This window comes from Siniperca chuatsi, linkage group LG19 (assembly GCF_020085105.1).
Source record: "Siniperca chuatsi isolate FFG_IHB_CAS linkage group LG19, ASM2008510v1, whole genome shotgun sequence".
NCBI lineage: Eukaryota > Metazoa > Chordata > Actinopteri > Centrarchiformes > Sinipercidae > Siniperca > Siniperca chuatsi.
Genome location: NC_058060.1, coordinates 21098088 through 21119037, shown reverse-complemented (window position 1 = coordinate 21119037; position 20950 = coordinate 21098088). Strand labels below are relative to the sequence as shown.

The 20950-nt window shown below is 39.5% G+C and overlaps 2 protein-coding genes across 3 annotated transcripts; both read left to right on the top strand.

Annotated features, from left to right (window-relative positions):
• The first annotated feature begins 226 nt into the window (after window positions 1–226).
• On the top strand, window positions 227–13399 carry smpx (small muscle protein X-linked). 2 transcript variants are annotated; one of them, XM_044177253.1, is made up of 5 exons: window positions 227–327; window positions 4512–4571; window positions 9111–9197; window positions 9462–9614; window positions 12626–13399. In XM_044177253.1, the coding sequence occupies exons 2-4, from the start codon at window positions 4536–4538 to the stop codon at window positions 9609–9611; spliced, it is 273 nt and encodes a 90-aa protein (XP_044033188.1). In that variant the 5' UTR covers window positions 227–327; window positions 4512–4535; the 3' UTR covers window positions 9612–9614; window positions 12626–13399. The 2 variants fall into 2 exon arrangements, with proteins under 2 accessions (XP_044033188.1, XP_044033187.1); XM_044177252.1 differs by lacking the exon at window positions 227–327 and adding an exon at window positions 1114–1284.
• A 564-nt stretch (window positions 13400–13963) lies between these two features.
• On the top strand, window positions 13964–20567 carry LOC122867017 (kelch-like protein 34). Its single transcript, XM_044177329.1, has one exon. It carries the CDS (start codon window positions 16221–16223, stop codon window positions 18027–18029), a length of 1809 nt encoding a protein of 602 aa, XP_044033264.1. The 5' UTR covers window positions 13964–16220; the 3' UTR covers window positions 18030–20567.
• The last annotated feature ends 383 nt before the right edge of the window (window positions 20568–20950 follow it).

The following is a 20950-nucleotide window of genomic DNA, read 5'->3' as shown; positions in this document are numbered from 1 at the left end:
GAAGGTCGACAACTTCATGTGAGGAAAAGTTGAGAAAAATCCTGAGAGAAAGGTAGGTGGAAACACACACTCCAAGAGACTTCAAATATTTAGAAACAGATGAGAAAACACATGTATAGACAGAAACACACACACACACACACACACACACACACATACTGTACGGGCTGAAAACTCATTCTACTTCTCTCATGATGGGTCGGATTCCTCTCAGGGAGGAGTTTCTTGTGTCTCTGAGCCAATCAGGACGAGTGGAAACAGGTCAGGTAGCCGAAGAGGACCTCAGAGAGAGCGCAGGCAGGGCAGAGCAGCCACGCACACCAGGAGGTAAGAGCACATACACACATTCACACACACGCACAAACACACACACCTTTAACTCTGTGAGGTCACAGTTCCCCTCTGTGCCTGTGGATGTACTTCACGTATAAATGTAGATATACCAGCATAACCACTTCTGTGTGTGTACGAGTCTGTGTGTTTGATTTAGTGTCAGAGCAGAAATAGGGCAGTGCCATTTTAGTCACTAAGATAAGGAGGAGTGTTTTGATGACTCAAGTGTCAGGGTTTGATGAAGATGCAGCTAAAATGACTATACTTGTCATTATAAACATTTGTGTATTTCATATAAGCAGCCAGGTTTGTTATTTGAGTGTTTCATGCTTAAATGTTGCCTTTTTTGAATGAAGTTTGGTCTAGCTGTTAAATTGTTTCCTTCACTGAACATTTTACTGTAATTATAGCTTAAAAACCTTACTAATGACCATACTTGTCATTATAAAGATTTGTGAGTATCATACTGTACAGACAGTTTTATGTTTCATGCTTAAATGTTCCATTTTTTTGAATGAAGTTTGGTCTGCAATTTTAGAACATTTTACTGTGATTCTTGTTTAAAACCTTAAAAAGATGTTTAAATTAACGATATACAAGTGCTCGGTGCTGCTGTTTGACAATGTTTTGGTCCGTCACTGTGTGTGTGTCCATGTGTGCCTAAGAGTGTGTGTGTGTGGACAGAAAGCAGGTCCCTTCTGTGTATCACTCTTCTATTTATAGTGAGAACAAATCCCAGATATGCAAGGAATCCTTCTACCACTTACGAGGCGAGAGAGAGAGAGAGGACGGAGAGTAGAAAAGAAAAGAGAAAGGAAAAGAAAGATGAAGAGTAGAGAGGAAACAAGTACGTGTGAGATGGATAGAAAGTGTAAGTGAACAAGCGAGAGAAGTCCAAGGGTGTTTAAAATCAGTCAAATCAAGTAGACTACAGTATTGTGTCATCAACTGGTAAGTTACAAGTTACTGATTTGTTTATGTGTGTGTGTGTTTGAATAGCAGGTATAATATTCATTCAGCATGTTGTTTAAAAGGAACAGTCTGGAAGTTTCCAACAACCTGCAGGAATACTCAGTGTTTAGCAGTGGAGAAGTTAAGTTGAACTCATTATTTGGATCTGTTTTGACAAAACAAAGCATTGATTTAGACCTATTTTTGCAAAAAGTAACTTTTATTCTTAATGGGTAATGCTGGCAATATTCTATAATATATAAAAAAAATATTATTGTGAACAAATCCATGAAAAAGATCAAAACCAACCACGAATTAGTCCATCTCTCGGTACTTTCACATTGTCTTCTATGTCTGTGGCACTCGGCCCTGATGCTCATTGGTTCCTACTGAAGTGTACATCTTTCAAGGAATAGTGTAACATTTTGGGAAAGACGCTTATTTGCTTTCTTGTCAAGGGTTAACTGAGGAGAACGTCACCATTCTCATGTCTGTAAGCTAAATATGAAGCCAGAGCCAGGAGATGATTAGCTTAGCTTAGCTTAGCAAACACTGGCAATGCTTGGCTTCCCAGCCAAGAAATAGTCCAGCACATAAACTTCATAAAACCACAAATAGTTTTTACACTTCAAGTTTTGAACAGGACCAACAAAGGGGATATAACTTGTTAATTAGCGAGCTTGGGGTTTAGAGGTGCTGATTAGTCACATTTTGTTACCTTTAGACAGAGCCAGGCTAGCTGTTTCCCCCCTGCTTCCAGTCTTTATGCTTCATCAAACGTCTATGTTTATACATAATATAAAATGTATATATATAATCAACAATGGAGGTCTATGGCATAAAGGAATAAGTTAAATAAGGCTTCGTCTATGAAGGCAATACTTGCTAACAGGATCAATTCATTATTGGTTTTGCTCTTTTCAAAGGATTTGTTGACAACAAGAAAACAAGACTCCAACAGATTTGATTTATTTCAACCCATACTAAAGTAATGGACTGACCAACAGACTGGCATTGCCATCTACAGAGCCAGTAGCGAGGCTACTGTAAAAACAAAATATCGATGTAGCGATGTAAAATATTGCCAGCCTTATCATTATTTACAAAGGAAAAGAAGTCATATTTTATAGTCATTCATTTATGCTACCATACATGCAGCTGCAGCTCTCTAAACATGCCCCCTTGTTGATATTCCAGAATGCAAACACTCACTCGAACTTCCACAGACACACACACACACACTGTACCTCAAAGATCCTTTTTGATAAGTGTCTGCACACAGGTTTAAATGGTTTTAATGTTTGAAGATTTGAATAATTTAAAGTATGAGGAATATTTGTACCTGTGGTTATGAGCGTGTTTGTGTGTGCGTGGTTTCATGCTGTTATATCCCAGTGGGAACTTTAACCTGAATGCACACTAACCCATGGGGACTTGTGTCACCGTGGGGACAAAAATTTAGGTCCCCTCGAGTAGACATTGCTTTTTGAGGGATAAGACTTCGTTTTAGGGTACAAGTTACAATTAGATTAAGGTTAGGGTTAGGGTAAGGGTTAAGGTTAGGCACTTAGTTGTGACGCTTAAGTTAGGGTAAGGTGCTAAGGAAAGCATTATGTCAATGACTGTCCCCCAAGGGGATAGTGAAATAAACATGTTTGTGTGTATGTGAGTGAGAGAGAGAGTGTGCACATACAGTATGTGTGAAGGTGAAAGGGCTTGTCAGGCTTTGCAGTGTGGCTTCGGGGGGACAGCTGCTACTCATGGCAAACATAAATATCATGTTGTCTAAGCATGAGCATGTGTGTGTGTGTGTGTGTGTGTGTGTGTGTGTGTGTGTCTGTGGCTGTGTATTTTGGGGTGTCCAAGCTTTTGCTCCAATGTCAAGGACAGCAAAGCTCATACTGTATGTTGTTGCACAAACAGCACCCTGGAAACCATATCTAAGTGCTGCCATCGAAGGCAGCAGCAGCAGCAGCAGCAGCAGCAGCCAGAGGGCCTGGGACTCACTCTGTTCCTTTGGTCCTCTGCTCTGCTCTGAGCCACTCATAGATGAGATAAATAGGCCATGGAAACTTTTACGATTAGGAACCACTTGGGTCAGTGTTGATCTGTGAAACAGCAAAAGGGAGGGAGGAAGTAGAAAATAACAGAAAGCAGGCTGATGTAAAATGACGAAGAGGGGTAATTAGTTCAGACCAATTTAGTTTATTAAATTAAACATTATATTAATTGTAGCAGATATTATATTTTGCAGGATTGCTGAAGATATTTAACAATGTTTCCTCATTATTTTGATAAAAAATGGAACCTGGGCGGCGTTTCCTTCAAAACTTATTTGTTGTTGCAAATTAGCTGTATATGAACATAATTTCTATAGGAGACAGGAGACAGGGTTGTTATCTTTCTTATTGCCAACAGATCAAAGACCTAAATCAAATGTATCTATCTCTATAGCACAGTATAGTGCCCCAGCAAATGTGTTGTTTTCTTCTGTTTGATTATGGAGCCTTTAAAAAAAATGAAACTATATATTTGTGACCCAATTTTAAAAAGGGAATGAATGAGCTTCGGGCTGGTTGCCACATACACTGAAGGGAAGTTTGACACATTGTTGGTTTTGGTCTTTTCATGGGATTTGTTGACAATAAGAAAAATAGAATAATTCCAGTGTCATCCTTAAATAACAATATAAATACTAATAATTACTGCAACTAACCTCACTACATACTAATTTTTGTATAATACTAATAAATGTTGTTAATATAGGAAAAATGCTGTAAACTTTAACAATATGTAACATGCAATTATCCCAGAATGAGAGAGTTTATGTGGTTTACTGAGATTTGAATTGAAGCCAGTGTGATCAGTAAACCCATTTAGAGCCTGTCACTGCTGGTCCTGCTCACATCTCCTACTTATTTTGCTATACATCACTATACTCAATGCAAACGTTCTCTCTCACTCACATGCTGAAACTGAGGCACTGTTGCACTTTCATTTTGACAGTCCCTGCTGTCTCTCGGTCTCCCTCTCATGAATGATTCAGAGAACAGTTCCTCTACCTGCTTCTCTCTGTAAGAGTCGCTAAGCAACTGAAATGCTATCCCGGGCCTTGAAAACCACAGAAACAGAGTCCCAATGCCCCCAACACACACACTCACACACACACACACACACACACACACAAATACGCACAGCTGAATGTCTGTGATCTGTGCTTCCTTTAGGTCAGTGGACTTACCGGGGGGATTATGTCCAAACCTTCATCCAACGTTAAGGCCCTTCAGGTAAAACATCTTCATCTGTGTGCACAATAACGTGTGGATTTGTGTCCTGCATGGAACTGTAACTTTATTTTACTACTTTAAAAACATTATGTCTAAGTTTTGCTGCTGCCATGGGTTTGATTTCTACCTGGACAACTATAAATATGCAAGAATTAAATCGGATAAAAGCTTCAACCGAATGTCATAATGACTCTTCATTCTGTTAAAAATAAAGATTCCAGATGACAAGTGTTTTTCCACATTTAAGTATTTAATGGTAAAGGCAAATACAGAGTTCAGACTGTGCATATACAGTATCAAGGCTTTGTTAGTGCAGAGTTGTAGCGAGGCAAAGGATGAGGAGTTGTCTGTATCACTGTGAGTATGTGTGTGTGTGTGTGTTTGTAAATGTGTATGTGTTTTTGTAGTAATGGCTTTGTGCGTGCATGTCAGAGAGGGTTTCTTCCATCATCTCTCTTCTCATTGTGCTCATTGTCATGTCTAACCATGGGACAGGCATCTGGACAGAGGATTTTGAAACACCTGTACAGTACAAACATGAGGTTCTTCATTTAGTCTCCCACAAAGACTCCGCCTCAGCACTCCATCGTCAGTTTACGTTAATCACAAACAAAAACAGCAGCACAGCTTTACATTGTAAATAATCAACATTTTCATCAAAAAAACTTTCTCTAAAGTTCCATTTCAGCAGGCTAGTATAAGGTTTTTTTAATCTGTTTTATCTTTCAACATTTTAAAAAGCATACCATATCTTTGTTAAATTAAATTTATATTTTCCAGACAGTTATTGATTTCCATTTAATCACTACAGTATGAAAATCAATTATTATTGTTTCAGATAATGCAGGTAATATAAACCTCTCTGATTGTGTTTAACGTAGCTACAAAATGCAAGATTTAAGAGTGCTGAACTGAACCAAAGCCTTTCAAATGCAAACAATGTAAAAATGTACATAATCCCATTAACAATGTAAATGTTTGCTATTGTTTGTATTATCTGTTTGATTTTCTGTTAACATAGTAAATGATTGTATTACAATTTGGCAGCAGATTCTCAAATATTGGATGTTGGAGTGTCCTTAAAAGCACCATCAAGTGCAAGTTTTCACAGTGGTCTCTGTTCACAGCTGCATTACCATGCAGCAATAGTATGACTTTGACTAAAAAAAGCATCAAAAAAATAATATGTCTGAAATTAAAGTATACACTTCTATGGCATAATAATATCTTATAAAACAAAGCCCAAATTCAGATTCTTCTCTTAACTCAATTTTGACCAAATGAAAGAGGGGTTGTTTAGTTGAATATGTTAGTCTAGTCTGCCAGACTTATTGATCCTTTATCTGAGGTTTGTACAAGTTATAATCTATGGCCCCAACCATGGCTCTGAAATATCAGTAGCCTAACTGTGCTGTGTATTCATCGTAGAAAAGATTTCAGTCGTAGTCATCTGGACACTGTTTTCAGAATCAAGACGTTTCGGCTCCCATCCGGATGGGAAAACGTCTTGATTCTGAAAACAGTGTCCAGATGACTACGACTGAAACCTTTTCTACGATGGAACACTCCTGGACGAATGAGGGACTACACCGTCTTGTGCTGTGTATTGATAAATCCATGGCGCTGTGCGTGATGGTGAAGTAGCAGACGGATTTGTAATTGCGCCTTTTTCTCTCAGTCCCGTCCTTCTGGCAGTTTCGTCTTGGATCTATAACATTCTCTAAACTAAAGAATATACTATAAATACTCAATTATATACTATATTGTGCCTATATACTCTATAGAGTCATGATCTTGATGATCACAGTGACAAGTAGCAACGTTTAGTCGTGGGGTCCTCCCACTGGACATAAGACATTTGGAACATCTTGGTAATGTAATAAACAATAATACATTTTTCAAGAAATGAATGGAAAACAGGGGCTGTCTGGAAAATCAATTAAAAAATGTGGCATGCTTTTGAAAATGGTTAGGAGTAATGTAAATTATTTCTGACTTGTGGTAAAAGGGCTAAAACTTGCACCAAGACCAGCATGGTCCTTTAACAAATTGCCTGTGCAGAACAATTAATCTTATTTCTCTGCTGGCCACAGAGGCTGATGGCTCCTATAGATCCCCTTTTTACACTGGACACTGTGTTTTATACCCAACAACTATAAAATAGAAAACAACCACCAAACAGTGCTGGGTCGCTGCCAAAATGGCTTTTAGAGTCGACAAATGTACCCCACCAATGAAATTTATGTTAAAAGGTATCTCACATCTCAGCCAAAAAGTAAAATCAAAGTCTGTCTGAATTTTATTTGAGCTGAAAAAAAAACTTAATAGTGAGTTAATTCTCTGATCAATAAAGGGAAATAATCAGCTTGTTTTCGTGTTTTGGTCGAGGACACTACGGCAGGGGGACAGCTTTTCAACATTAGGGACAAAACTTGCATTGAGTGGCTGATTGAAAGACACTTTTTTCCCCTGTCCTCCATTCTTATCTAGACGTTCCCTTCATGTTCACATAACACTTTCAGCAAGTTTACTCAGGAGGCGAGCCTTAAAGGATTAGCTCACCTTCAAACTAAATTATTATTTTGTCAAACCCATGTCATTCAACTCTCGTCAAGTTTGCAGAATTGATCGACATACAGTCAGTTACACTCTGTACTTCCATCTCGGCCTCCTCCCAGATTAATAGCCAGTACCATCTTCTTATAGCTCCAAAAAGCATAAAAGGTCCATTCAATTTCTCCAAACAGCTTGCGCAGCACAATTGAAGCATTTTGTGGCCAAATGTTTCCAGTATGGGTCCCAAAGTCTAATATTTACTTCTCTAATACATATCCTTCACTAACATTGCTCTGGCTGCATATGCACCCTGAAGTAGGGAAGCAGAGTTTAATCGTGAGTGTGCATTTTTAGTGAAATGAACAAACATGATAAAAAAGTAAATATTTAAGCCCTCAGTGCAGATGTTTGGCTACAAAACACTTGGAGTTTGCAGCAAATGCTGTTTGGAGAGTACAAATCACATATACTTCCCTGACATTTTAATGTAGATTTTCTGCTGTTCCAGCCAGGCATCCATTGGTTTCCATTTATGTCAGACTATTGCTGGTTGATACATTGTGTTATCCATCACAGTGAACATCAGCTCTGCATTAACATATATAAAGATGGCGTAACACTGACAAAAAGTAATGATGTTCGCTCAGATGGGCTCCAGCTTATTCAGGTTCTAAATTTTTGAGGGGGTCTAGTCAAAGACACTATCTAGTTGCATTAGGTAAATTGTAGGATCCTGTGTTTTTGGAGCTTGACCCATACTAGAGACCAAAAGTCTCTTGAGTGCCCCTTTTAAAGAACTAAAACTTGCAAACACACTGTTATGGCCCTTTTGTAATGTAAGGAGGCTGAGATGGATTCACAGTACAGGGGGCTATTTCAGTGTGTGTTTGGTTTTTACTGTAAATGGAGTTTGAACAGAGTTCAAAGAAGAGTTCAACATTTTGGGAAGAGCGTTTATTCACTTTCTTGCTGAAATAGGAAGATCAATTTAATTCTCATGTCTCTCTGTTGAGTATGAAGCTACAGCCAGGAGGAAATTTGCTTATCTTAGCAGCTAGCTTGGCTTTGTTTCACAGTTTAAATAATGCTGTGTCCAGATCAAACAAACAAGTTATAACATATTAATTAGTGAGCTTTATAGGTGCTGGTGGAAATCTATAAAACTTTTTGGACAGAGTCAGGCTAGCCGCTTCCCCCTGTTAGCAGCCTTTATGCTAAGCTAAACTAATCGTATCCTGGCTTTAGCTTCACTTAACAGACAGATATGAGAGTATATCAGTCTTCCCATCTAACTCTCGGCAAGAAAGCAAAACTTCAAACTATGATTGAATTTTCAATTTGGGATGGAAATATTCCTTTGGTTGCACCCGGTGGAATGTCAGAAGATGATTGCCAACAGCACGCTAAGCATACGACAGTAAACACTCCCAGCCAAAGCAACATTACAGTGATACAAATCTGAGCAAACATGCTGTGAATGAGGCGATTTCTTCCAGAACTTTTTGTCCAATCTGTAAACCTTGACCTCTGGAAAAAAAATAAAACCAGCGTCCTCTGCGACACACACCACACTCCCTCTCTGTACAGCTGTACAATATAAGCATATATACAATACATTACAGTACAATGCAAAACACATCAAATCCAAGTGACAGGACGCCAGGGCAGGCAGCAGTAGAACATCAAGTTAGCAGGCAGAGCTCTGAGCTCTGTGTGTGTGTGTGTGTGTGTGTGTGTGTGTGTGTGTGTGTGTGTGTGTGTGTGTTTGTGTCTGTGTCCCAATTTTCATAAAGACTCAATGCTCTTTTAAGAACATGATGATAACCAGGAAGTAATGGTCATAATCAAAACAAGGGGTTTTGAGGAAACAGCAGGAGTACACACAGAGACACACACACATACATACAAAGGCAGAGACACAGAGACAGGAAACTTTGTTTAAGTGTTGAAAGTATGTCATTGGCTGTTCTTGCTGTCCGTCAGGCTAATTTGAACATCCCGATGGGAGCTCTGCGTCCAGGGGCGGGACATCCTGTCAAGAGGAGAGAGGAGACAGTAGACACAGAAGAGGTAAGACAACACAGGAGACACACCCACACACGAGTGTGAAAGTGAAAGCAAACATCTACGCGTAGGTCTCTATAGCTTGACATGAACAGTATTAGTGTTTGTGTGCATTTCATTTACTTTGGGGTCTTTTATTGTGCTCATATTTTGTACATATTGTATTTTACTTTCCGTCCATATCACACAATAATAATAATGATGAGAAATATAAATAAATCAACGCTGCAGTCACCTAGCCCACTTGTGTTTGTATTATTTTTTTCTCAGGCTCAGTCACCACACCAGCCCAGCACTGCCGCCCAGACGCCGGAGGAGAAGAAGGCGTTGCCGGGTGCGGTGAAACTTCCTGGGCCTGCCGTTAACCTATCAGAGCTGCAGAACGTCAAGAGTGAGCTACGATGGGTCACCAAGGATTAACATGTAGGTTTACCGAGAGGCTGTTGTGTTGCATTTCATCAGATTGTACAGGTGTGTCTAATTAACAGGTAATTTCTGTATCTATTGTAATCATTATTTAGACACAACGAATTTTCCACTGATCCATCATCATAACATCTTACTTGGAAATATTTGGCGCAGCTCTTTTGAGTGTTGTGCAGTGCAGAAAAGTCAGAACAGTCGGGATAATGTGAAAAATGCAAATCAGAACCAAACTAGAGAAATGAAGCACAAAGACGAGTTTACAAACTCAGTCACCGGTTCTTTGTGAATGATGCAAATCCAGTCTGTGAGCCATCTAACTATACAAATACAGGTCTTCATAGTATAGAGTAGCGTTTGGACAGTGGTGGAGGAAGTATTCAGATCCTTTATTTAAGTAAAAGTACTAATACCACACTGGTAAAATACATTACAGTAAGAGTCCTGCATTCAAAATGTTACAATAGTAAAAGTACATGTATATATTATGTTTTATCAGGAAAATGTACTTGAAGTATCGAAAGTAAAAGTACTCAATGCAAAAAAAATGCCCCTGTGAGTGTACTACTACTATACTATTATATATTATATAATTAGATTATTATTACTGATGCATTAGTATACAAGCAGCATTTCCTGTTGTTGTTAAGGTGGAGCTAATTTTTAACTATTTTATTTAAGACTGTAACTAATGATTATTTTCATTATGGATTAATTGAGAGCCACAACGTTTAAACGGTATATCGATAGACAGAACACATATTAATCAATTTTAGTCAATTATTCAAACAAAAAATGTATCACGATTAAGGCACAAATGCAATTCCATAAAATACTGGACAAATTAAACCCAAAATCTCGGTCTGCTAGATACGACAAGAGGTAAGAGAGAAAAACTGTTTTTTTTTTCAATCATATTATGTGTCCTTAAAATATATGGGATCCTGGTGCAAAGCAGAAGTGTTTTTACCTCTGCATATTAAGTGAATCCAAAACAGCTCTTTGACATTTTATGAGAGGAAAAGTGAAGCTTTTAGCAATTCATTTTTTACATCCTAACCTAACAAGGCACTAAACTATTTGACATGATGTCTTTTTAACGGTATGATAAATGCTGAGATAAAGTGAGACTCGTCTCCATAATAATTACTTGCAGTGGTCTGACCTCACCACAGGGGGGCAGTGTGGGCTGCACAGTCTTTGTTTGGGTCAAGGGTGTGTGTGTGTTGATCCCTCTGTGTGTGGGTAGGATGGGTTGAGTCAGGCTCTATATTTATACTTTATCGGAGTGTGTGTGAGCACTGAGGTGCAGTCTGTGCTGTGACTTTCTCAGCGGGACGCAGAAACAACAATATCCAAACACGATGGCTGTTCTGCCCCGCCCAAACCACGTGGGTGTGCTGTGTAGGAGATAAATAAGAGAGGGAGAAGCTGAAGCTGGTTCAAGTTTTAGTTATAAACACATTTCTGTGTGGCAGGAAAAACAACACTACGCGCTATTCCTGAGCAGGTTCAGAGTATGCATTGACACTGGGAAAGTATTAAAATTACTAAAAAAAAACGTCAGCAGCATACTACATCAGCCTGATTTCTGAGTGTGCTTATGATGGACACTATTTGTCCCACAATGCAATGCACAAAGAAAATAATGGCGCTACTCACAGCTGAAACCTTCCCCAAACAGATGGTAAAGGAAGATCTCAAAAAATGTGTTAAATATTAGAAAACCTTTCTCTTTGGAAAGTTCAACTAATGTTGTTGTTCCAAGGTTGCAGTTTGAATGACGTCTGTCAGCTCATGTCTTGTACACTACATGGCAAAAGTATGCAGACACCCAAACATTACACCCATGTGCGATTGTTGATCATCTCATTCAAAACCCATGAGCGTTAATCTGCTGCTATTACAGCCTCCACTCTTCTGGTTTCAGGCTGGCCGCAGGGATTTTCTCCCATTCAGAGACAAAAGAGCATTAGTGAGGTCCAACACTGATGTTGGGGGATAAGGTCTGGCTCACAGTCGGCATTCCAGTTCATCCCAAAGGTGTTGGAATGGGTTGAGGTCAGGGCTCTGTGCCGCTTTGTGCACTAGTCTAAAATATCATTGTATGTTGTAGCATTAAGATTTTCCTTCATTGGAACGAAGGGGTCTGGCCCGAACCATAAAAAAGAGCCACGGACCAAAAGTACCTAAAACAGTATAGAGTAGGCTATGTGTCCACTTACTTTTGGCCAAATGATATATCACTTTGTCAGTACAAAATGAAAGAGTACATCAATTTCTTGTACAGTAAGTGCAACAAGAGTATACTATGAAAATTAGTATATAAATACTTTTTACTGTTAGTATGCAGTTGTACGAAGCTAAAGTTTGAGCTAATTTCGGATTTCTGAACCGACTTTAGCTGGAAAAAAAGACAAAGCTAAAAATAAAACAAAGTGTTGTTTATTAATTCAAGAGCCTGAAGACCTTAGAAGGTTTTAGCTGCAGGCTAATATAACCACCTCTAGTTTGAAGGGTCAGCTACGCTGACTAGCACATAATTTTGCATTATTTTTAAGCTACCAATGAGAGTCCTAGGCTTCATATTATTATCTTCCCTCTCAGTCTCTTTTATTTTTCACTGGGCTTCAGTTTAACATCACTTAACCAGCAAAACTGTAGCTCTTTGGCTCCATCCACAATGTTGAACTTAAATCCTGAAGACCTTCACTGCCTCTGAGAAGTGTTTGTATGACTAAAACTCGAGTCTTTGAGGTGGAAATAAACAGAAAAATGTGTCAGACGGTAAAGAAGAGCAAGACACAGAGAGAAACAGAAATGGAAAAAGGTCAAGAGAGAGATAAGTACAGAGAGAAAGCAGGTGATGGATCAGCCAGATCTTATATTTCTTCATAGTGAATACAGTGACCTGGTCTTCCTGCTGTTTCTCAGGGGTCAGCAGCTCTGAGGCTGCTGATAGCAGATGGTGAAAATTCCTCACAGAGTCTTTATCTGTCTTTTTCCTCCAGGATCCCCAGCCAGGCAGAGAGGAAGGCAGATAATCTTCATAGACACAGACTTGCCCACTGCCACTGACGACTAGCAAACTACAATCTAATGCCGACATGTTCGGAAACAGTAACAGCTTTCTGTGAAGCCACCGTCTGACCACCAAGAAGCAGGCATCTACTAGGTTGAAACACTAAAAATATCTATATTTATCTTACCATGTCAGTTGAGATTGAGTGAGTTGAGAGTTTTGTCACTAAATCCAAATCATAATTTGTACAAAAAGTTAAGTACTATCGAGATAAAGCGAGATATTCTGAGTTGTTTCTGCTGCAGATAAGACTCCACTTTACTTGGACTTTTAGAAGTAAGTGAGTTGTATTACAATAACGGTATAACCTTCAGCATATTCTTAGTTTTTTTTTTGTTTTGGGGTATTTTTAAGCTGATTTAGAAAGACTTTTTTTTGACAATTGACATCAATTCAAGGAATCCACTTGACAAAAAACAAAACTGTGATTCCCCTTCTAAGTCTGTGACGACCAACTTGAAAGACACTTCTTTTCCATACTGTCAAAACTCCAACTATTCAGCACTGATTTATACTGATACTTTCTATTAAATTATTCATTTCTAAATGTTGTAACAATTTACGATGGGATTTAAGTTCAACTGTACTACTTTTTCTTGGGGGGGGGTTATAATGTTTTTGTTGTTTCATTGTTATGATTCCCAGAAACTTGTATCTTCAGGAAAATATTGCAATAAATCAAGATGGTTCTAAACATCAAAAAGTCCAAAGTGTTCTATTTATTACTGGCAACATCTTCTATTACAGTAAAGGAATTCTTTTTATTTATTTGCCACAATCATTTTGAAATACTTGCTTTATGTAGATAGAACATTTGTAAGATTTTTAGCACCGTGGCTTGATGGATGGCCGTGTGGGTTGGTCCACCACTTTGTTGCAGATTGAAATATCTCAACAACTATGGGATGGATTGCCATGAAATTTAGGACAGATATCCAAGGCTCCCAAAGCATGAATCTTACTAACTTTGGTGATCCCCTGACATTTCCTCTAGCCCACCAGCAGGTCAATTTTTTCTCTTATCCAGTGAAATATTTCCAAATCTACACAATGGATTGGTGCAAAATTTTGTGCAGACATGGTTCCCAGATGATGTATCCTCTAACTTTAACTTGTGATTTATCCTATACTTTGGTTTATGACCAAATACCTGCAAAACTAATGCCATTACCATCAGTCTCAGCTGTACTGTTTTTAGTGCTAATTAGCAAATGTTAGCATGCTAACATGTTAAACTAATTTGGTGAATAAGATTATACCTGTTAAACATCAGCATGTTAGCATTATTATTGTGAACATGTTAGCATGCTGCTAGCATTTAGCTCAAAGCACCACTCTGCCTAATTACAGCCTCACTATTGTGGCTGTAGATTTGTTTCCTTGTCATTTTAAAAGGAAATACCATCTTACTGGTGAAGCTGACAGCTGTATTAGCTAACAAAGACACCCAAAATAAGACGACAGGGCGTGACAGTAAAGTTTTTAAGTTGACATGTTTAGAAGGGATTATTTTGTGGCGGAGACTTCATTTTTTGCTGTGGGTGTTAGAATATTGACAATAAACAGAGCGTGACATAATGCATGTACTGATTTAAAAAATACTCCATTCAGGCATAATTAAATAACCTGAAAACTCTGACAAAAGCTAATTTAAACTTCATGTTTACTGTGATGTAAAATGTAGCTTGGAGTCTTTTAGAGTCAGTTTTCACATTACTAGCAGTGCATGAAGTGTAAAAAAAATAATTTAGCCCTGATATTTCCAGCTGTAATATTCTTGTATTATGTGCAAATGTAATGGGTATTACTGGGGTTTTAGGTGGGAGTCTTGCATCTTTGTGCATGGAGTCACTTTGATCCTGACCTAAACCTCCAAATCCAACTGTTTCAAGAAGGAATGGATCACACACAGCACCGGCCCAGATACCCCCCACATCTCTACCAATATTACAGCATGTATCCATCATCACATCACATGTCCTCTTGAACACACAGACAAACACACACAGAGCAGCTGTGGCTAAGTTTAGCCTCCATCAGGTCACGGTGGAATATTCAGCCGAGAGATAAACACTGCTGGTGTTTTAACAACCATACGGGAGGATATGACTTTGTGTGGGAAAGATTAAAAACACTCTGCAGTTTCAAAAAGGCGTGAGTCTGTTTTTTTCTCTTTGCGAGTAGCCTGTGCGCTGAATTTTAAACTAGTGTAACTCTTCCATAAAAACACACACACACACAAATACACATCTACTCAGAGACGCTGATCATAACTCAGTACAAAATGTACGTTGCAGAGAATGCGGCAAGAACTTGTAAGTGTACAATAAAGCGATGTTGTTTGCATACTGATATGTGTGTGTGTTTGTGTGTGTATCAGACAGACAGTAGCAAAATCACACTCAACATTAATCAGACGCCTGTAAACACGTTGGAAAACTTGAAGCCTGATACTGAAAACAAATCCTTTATTATTTTTCCCTCTCTCGCTCACACCACCCCCCTCCTATCTCTGCATAAAAATAATAGCATGACATCAGTCTGCATGATTTTGAAGCAGCACAGGTCATAATGAGGTTAAATGCCTCCCAAAAGGGCACGGCTTACTCTAATACCAAAATGCTACACGCTACTTTTGACATTCATAAAATCTTTGACAGCTTGACAAAACTTCCTCGGGTTTGATATGTACCTCGCGCTGAATCCACTGAGCTGTGTCTGTGTTTCTATTCCTGTCGCCATGGCGATGAGGGCACAGATAGGTGCCGAGGCAACCGTGCCCTGGAATCTTGGTTTGCAGACTACAGCAGCTGTATTTACCAATGAGTTCATCTGCAGGGATAGACACTAAAAGTCTGCCAGCCTCCCTCTGTGTGTGTGTGTGTGTGTGTTTATCCATGCATCTGCTCTCTTGCCACGTTGGTGTGTGTATGTTGGATGCATGTATTTGGGTGATACTCCCTCCCGGACGCAGAGGAAAGGGCAGCGGACAAACACAAAGCCAAGAGAGCCAGGATATCACAGAAAGAGACAGGGAGCTTTGGAACGGACCACATTTAAGGGCCAAAGGGGGGGGCAGTTGGGGCGGTGCACAGGGCAGTTGTTAACCTTCCTATCATGGTGTTACATGCCTGCAGACAGAGCAGGACAAAAACACAGATGGAGAGACCTCGACTGAGGACACGCACTTTGCTTTCTTTTTCTCTCAACTCTACTTTCTTTTCCCCTCATTTCCTGCTTCTTGCTTTCAACAGCCTGTTATCCCGTTGTCCTACTAATGTCAGACGTTCTTCTGTGCAGCTTGTCAGCTACATCATTTTTTGACATCACTCACTGCTGCTTTTCCTGTGCTTTCTGCTTGTTCCCTCCTCTTACTTCCTGCCAGTTTCCTCTCACCGTCCTGACTAAGCCTTTTCTTTAACTTGCTACTAAGCCTCTTTTTGGCTGTTTGGCGGAAGCTTTCTCTTCCATCTCTTCTCTTATTACCTCCTGCTTTCCTTCTCTCCTTGCCTCCTATCTTTTGGATGGATAGCTACTCCCTCCTCTACAGTTCCTCCCAAAGAACCGGACTTCTCTCCGGCTTCCAGCGCCTGCGCTCTCAGAGAAAGATGTGTGATGTCGTCCTAGAGGCCGGCGGTGTATCTTTCCCTTGTCATCGCGCCCTTTTAGCCAGCTCCAGCGAGTATTTTTGGGCTCTGTTTGGTGAGACTACAGCAGAGAGATTAGCGAGCTCCATTAGCCTCCCGGTGCTAACACCTGAGGGTTTACACGCGATTCTGGACTTCCTGTACTCCGGTTGGCTCAGCATATCACTGTCTACACTTCCTGTCGTCTTGGAGGCAGCCAGGTACTTGCAGGTGGAGCCGGCTGTGTCAATATGCGAGCGCTTTATTACTGATGGTTTAAGCGCTGAGAACTGCTGTTGCTATGCTAACCTGGCCGAGCATCACACCCTTTCAGATGCACTTGAGGCTGCCAATCAAACCATCGCTATGGAGATGGGGACATTGCTGCAGGAAAGCAGAGATGACCTTCTCAGGCTGAACATCCAATCACTGATGGCGATCCTCGATGCTGACGAGATACCTAGTGTCAAGGAGGTAGAGCTCATTAAGCTGGCTCTGGATTGGCTGGTTGAGAACGGGCCCCTCCCTCTGCTGAAATCGAATCTTCTGCTGAGTCGTCTGCGCTTCGGATTGGTCGCCCCTTCTGACCTCACCAATCTCAGCCACGCCCACAGAGCCATGGCCACACCTCTAATCAGAAGTCAGCTGACTCGAGCGTTGGAGTACCACAGGCTGGGTTCAGCTCAGCCAATCAGACAGAGCAGACAGTCGACACTCAGAGCGTCACCCAATCGTGTGCTGCTTGTGGGTGGGGGATCCAGCCCTGATTGGCCAGAACAGCAGATGCTGGCGTTTGATCCTAGAAGCAGGAAGTTTTCATCTCTGAGCTCAAGTCTCCCGCTGCGACTGAGAAATCACTGTGTGTGCTCAGTGGGAGGTTTCCTCTTCGTGATGGGAGGAGAAGAAGTGAAAGAAGGAGACGAGGATGGGAAAAAGTCTGTCACCATGGCAACATCCAACCAGGTGTGGCGCTACGATCCTCGCTTCGACTGCTGGGAGAAGGTGGAGTCCATGCTGGAGAGGCGGGCACATTTCACCTGCTGCGTGGTGGAGGATGTTATTTATGCCATCGGGGGACGACACACACGACCAGACACCAACACACATACCTCTGTAGCTTCTGTTGAGTTTTATGACATGGCCACAGGAGCATGGAGGAGAGGAGCAACAATGCCTCGCCCCCTTTATGGCCACGCTTCTGCTGTGCTCTACAACAACATCTATGTATCAGGCGGTCTCCCGGGCAACCAGGGCAGCATCCATGGCAGTAACCATGACGATAACCAGGATGACCACAGAGAGAGCAGCAGAGAAGTCCTGTTCTGGGATCTCAAAGGCAGAGTCTGGGAGAAGCGAGCGTCCATGTCCATCGCCAGGTTCAGTCACCGCCTTGCAACTGTCCAGGGCCACATCTACGCCCTGTTGGGAAGGTACGAGCCTTTCTGTGATATAGAAAAATATGATTCACAGTCAGACCACTGGACCCGCCTTCGACCGCTTCTCATTGGCTCCTTCAACTACGGGATGGTGTCAACGCTGTGTGGGAATCTGCTGGTATTTGGAGGGAGAAGATGGAGCGACGGACAGGAAGTGATAGTGAAGAGTGTGTTGGAGTACGATACAAAGAAAGATCGCTGGAGAGAGATCTGTCAGCTCCCCAGACCTCTCACTGGGACTGAGTGCACATTGCTGCCCCTGCCAGACTAAAGTGAACATAGTGTAAGAAAATTTTAATATGAAACTGAGACATTTTCCCTTGCGGTGTAGCATAGTCTCAAAATGCAGAAAACAGAGCACGCATGTTAAAATGATGGTGGGACAATATCATAAATTGTGCCCTCAATTTTAATGTGTTTGTCATATGCTCAGTTAAGTTTAGGGAACTAAAACTATTGGGTTTCAGCCATGAAACCACTGTTTCTAGTCCTGTCTCGTTAGACGAGAACAGATGTGCATTATTTCAGGATATTTAGGAAAATATTTATAACATGTCAATTTTACTAAAGTAGGCTAAAATTTTCTTAACTTCTCTATTACTACTTGAAGAAATATCTACGTTTGTTATACTACCAGAAGATGGTTAGCTTAGCTTAGCATAAAGCACATGACCCCCCGTAAAACCTTAATTTGTCATTTTTACACTTTGGTTTTTGTACGTATTAAACAAACAAGATTTGCGAGCTTTACAGGTGCCTGTAGGCAGATGTGTTACCTCTGACAAAGCTAGCTGTTTTCTCAGTTGTCAGTCTTTATGCTAAGGTAAGCTACTCCACTACTTCTTATAGGAGTAGTTTAACATTTTGAGAAATTCACTTATTTGCGTTTTTGCGGAGTGTTAGATGAGATGATTGATATACTCTCATATTTGTCTGTTAAACATGAAGCTAGAACCAGGAGACAGTTAGCCAAGTTTAACATAAAGTACATAACCTTTTGTAAAAAGAAAGTGAATAAGTTTAGTCTCCAAAAGGTTGAACAATTCATTAAAGAATATTAGTTACAAAATTACACAGGCATTTTATCCTATTTTTGTTTTAGTTTTTCAAGTGCATGTCCATGTGTGATCACTCACACTGATCTGATAGACTCTGCAGCTATGTATTTTTATTATCTATACTTTTAAGTATTTAGCAGATAGTTATTCACAGCTAATTATAATGACTGTAACAGTAGAACAAGCTCAAAGTCCTAGATCACCAAACATGACAAGCAACCACTGGTAAGAAGTGAAATACAAGGTGTTTTGTCAGTGATATTCCTGTGACCGAATGTTCTACGAAGAGAAATAAAACAAGAGCTAAGGAGAGAGATAAGGAGGCTTTTGAGAAGTAAAGAGATTTAGTGGGAAGAAGGTAATTATTGAACAGATGACTTTTTAAGGAGAGGCTGAGCCGGGCTGCAGAGGAGGCTATCACACATAAGAGGGAACAGAGAAGGAAACAGGAGATAAGGTGATTAAGGTGGAGGAGGACACCTTTGAAATAAAAACAACAGAAAAGCTAAGCTGAATATTTTATGGAAGTTAGATAAAAGTTCCATGCATGTGACATTCCTGTTTATTGACTAGGGATGAACAATTTAAGTTTTCTATAGATATAGAAATAGAAGCAAACCAAAGATATTGAGTGACCTTTTTTTCTTGTTTTCTTGTTTCACCCATTTCCACCTGCACTGACAACCAAATGGACAAAGTAGGTTAAATTTGCTGCAGAGTAGAAAAAGCATTAGCAGGAAATCATATGCATGATTTGTGGGTAATAGCTAGGTAATCTGATGGGAGTTCATTATTCATGGAGTTTTGTGCTTGTAGATACTTCCATTTAATCCTGAATACATACTGTGCTGTCTGCATAAACATTATTTATTTACATGTTTTATTACGTTTGAACGTAATATTGTATTGACAATTAATTGGGAGCCTCATTATATCCTCTAGTAATGAAAATATGTATGAAACAATTTGAAACTTTTATTTTTGCACGGGTACTAACTTCAAAACTTATAATACAGGCAATTCAAAATATTTTATATACAAATCATGCTGTGTACACTTTTCAGTTGCCTATTATTGTCAAAACAGTGTTGGATTTTTTTTTTGTAGCATTGTACAATTAAACATTCCAACTGATAAATATCATGAATTAATGAATAAGTATTATGAATTCTGATAGATCAATTAAACTACAGAATAAAAAAACTGAAAAAAAATGTAAAAACAATTGCACATTTATTCAATTACTGTTAAGAACCAATGAAACGGAATTTCAAGTGATTAGCTCTGATGTGTGTTTACTTTATCTCCATTTGAATAACCTGAGTCATTTGAACAAAGTAGCATCTTATGTTAATGTCTATCTAAAATTGTCTCTGTTCTTTTACAACCTGGTTTATCATAGAAAACCAAGAGAAAAACAGCTGATGCTAATGATTTGATTAGGTTAGCTAACAGTTCTGGACAACCAGCTTAGCTAAGAAAAGTTAAGGCATGCTGCTGCAAAATTTACCTTAATATTAACTTAATGATTTATAGAAAATAGGATGTGTTTTGATAATAATGTTACCTTTTAAGCTTAGATTAACTGATTTTGAGCAGACATTCTATGGCACAGTCTCTTCACATTTCATGTAATCCTTTTCTGTTCAAATACAATAAACATATGGTTCATATGATTAGTGTAAAGTGTGTCACTAGTAGGCCTTGCATCAGAATCAGAATTAGAAATACTTTATTGATCCCCGAGGGGAAACTTTTTTGTTACAGCTGCTCACTATCACGTCAGTGCACACAGTAATAGAAGTACTAAGCAAATCAAAATATAATACACTGTAATACAGGTAAGATAAATTAAGTACTAAGTGGATATAAGTAGAAAAGCTAAAATAAGTGTAAGTACCAAGTATAGACTATGGCCAAAAGTAAGTAAAAACTTTTTTGCAGTATTCCTTGTTTTGTTTTTTTGTTTTTTTCTGCATTTCCACTCAGGTTTTTTTATGCACAAATTTAAAATGTGCATAAACACAGGTGGATGGAAATGCACCTTATGTAACAATGTTTTAGAAAATAGCAGTGACTACTTTTACTTAAGTAAAAGTACCAATACACTGTGAAAATACTTCACTACAAGTAA

Coding starts and splice junctions, on each gene's coding strand:
- smpx (XM_044177253.1), top strand. CDS start 4,536: ATGTCCAAACCTTCATCCAACGTTAAGGCCCTTCAG. Junction 4,572..9,110: donor CCAACGTTAAGGCCCTTCAG/GTAAAACATCTT, acceptor GCTGTCCGTCAG/GCTAATTTGAACATCCCGAT. Junction 9,198..9,461: donor AGACAGTAGACACAGAAGAG/GTAAGACAACAC, acceptor TTTTTTTCTCAG/GCTCAGTCACCACACCAGCC.
- LOC122867017 (XM_044177329.1), top strand. CDS start 16,221: ATGGATAGCTACTCCCTCCTCTACAGTTCCTCCCAAAGAACCGGACTT.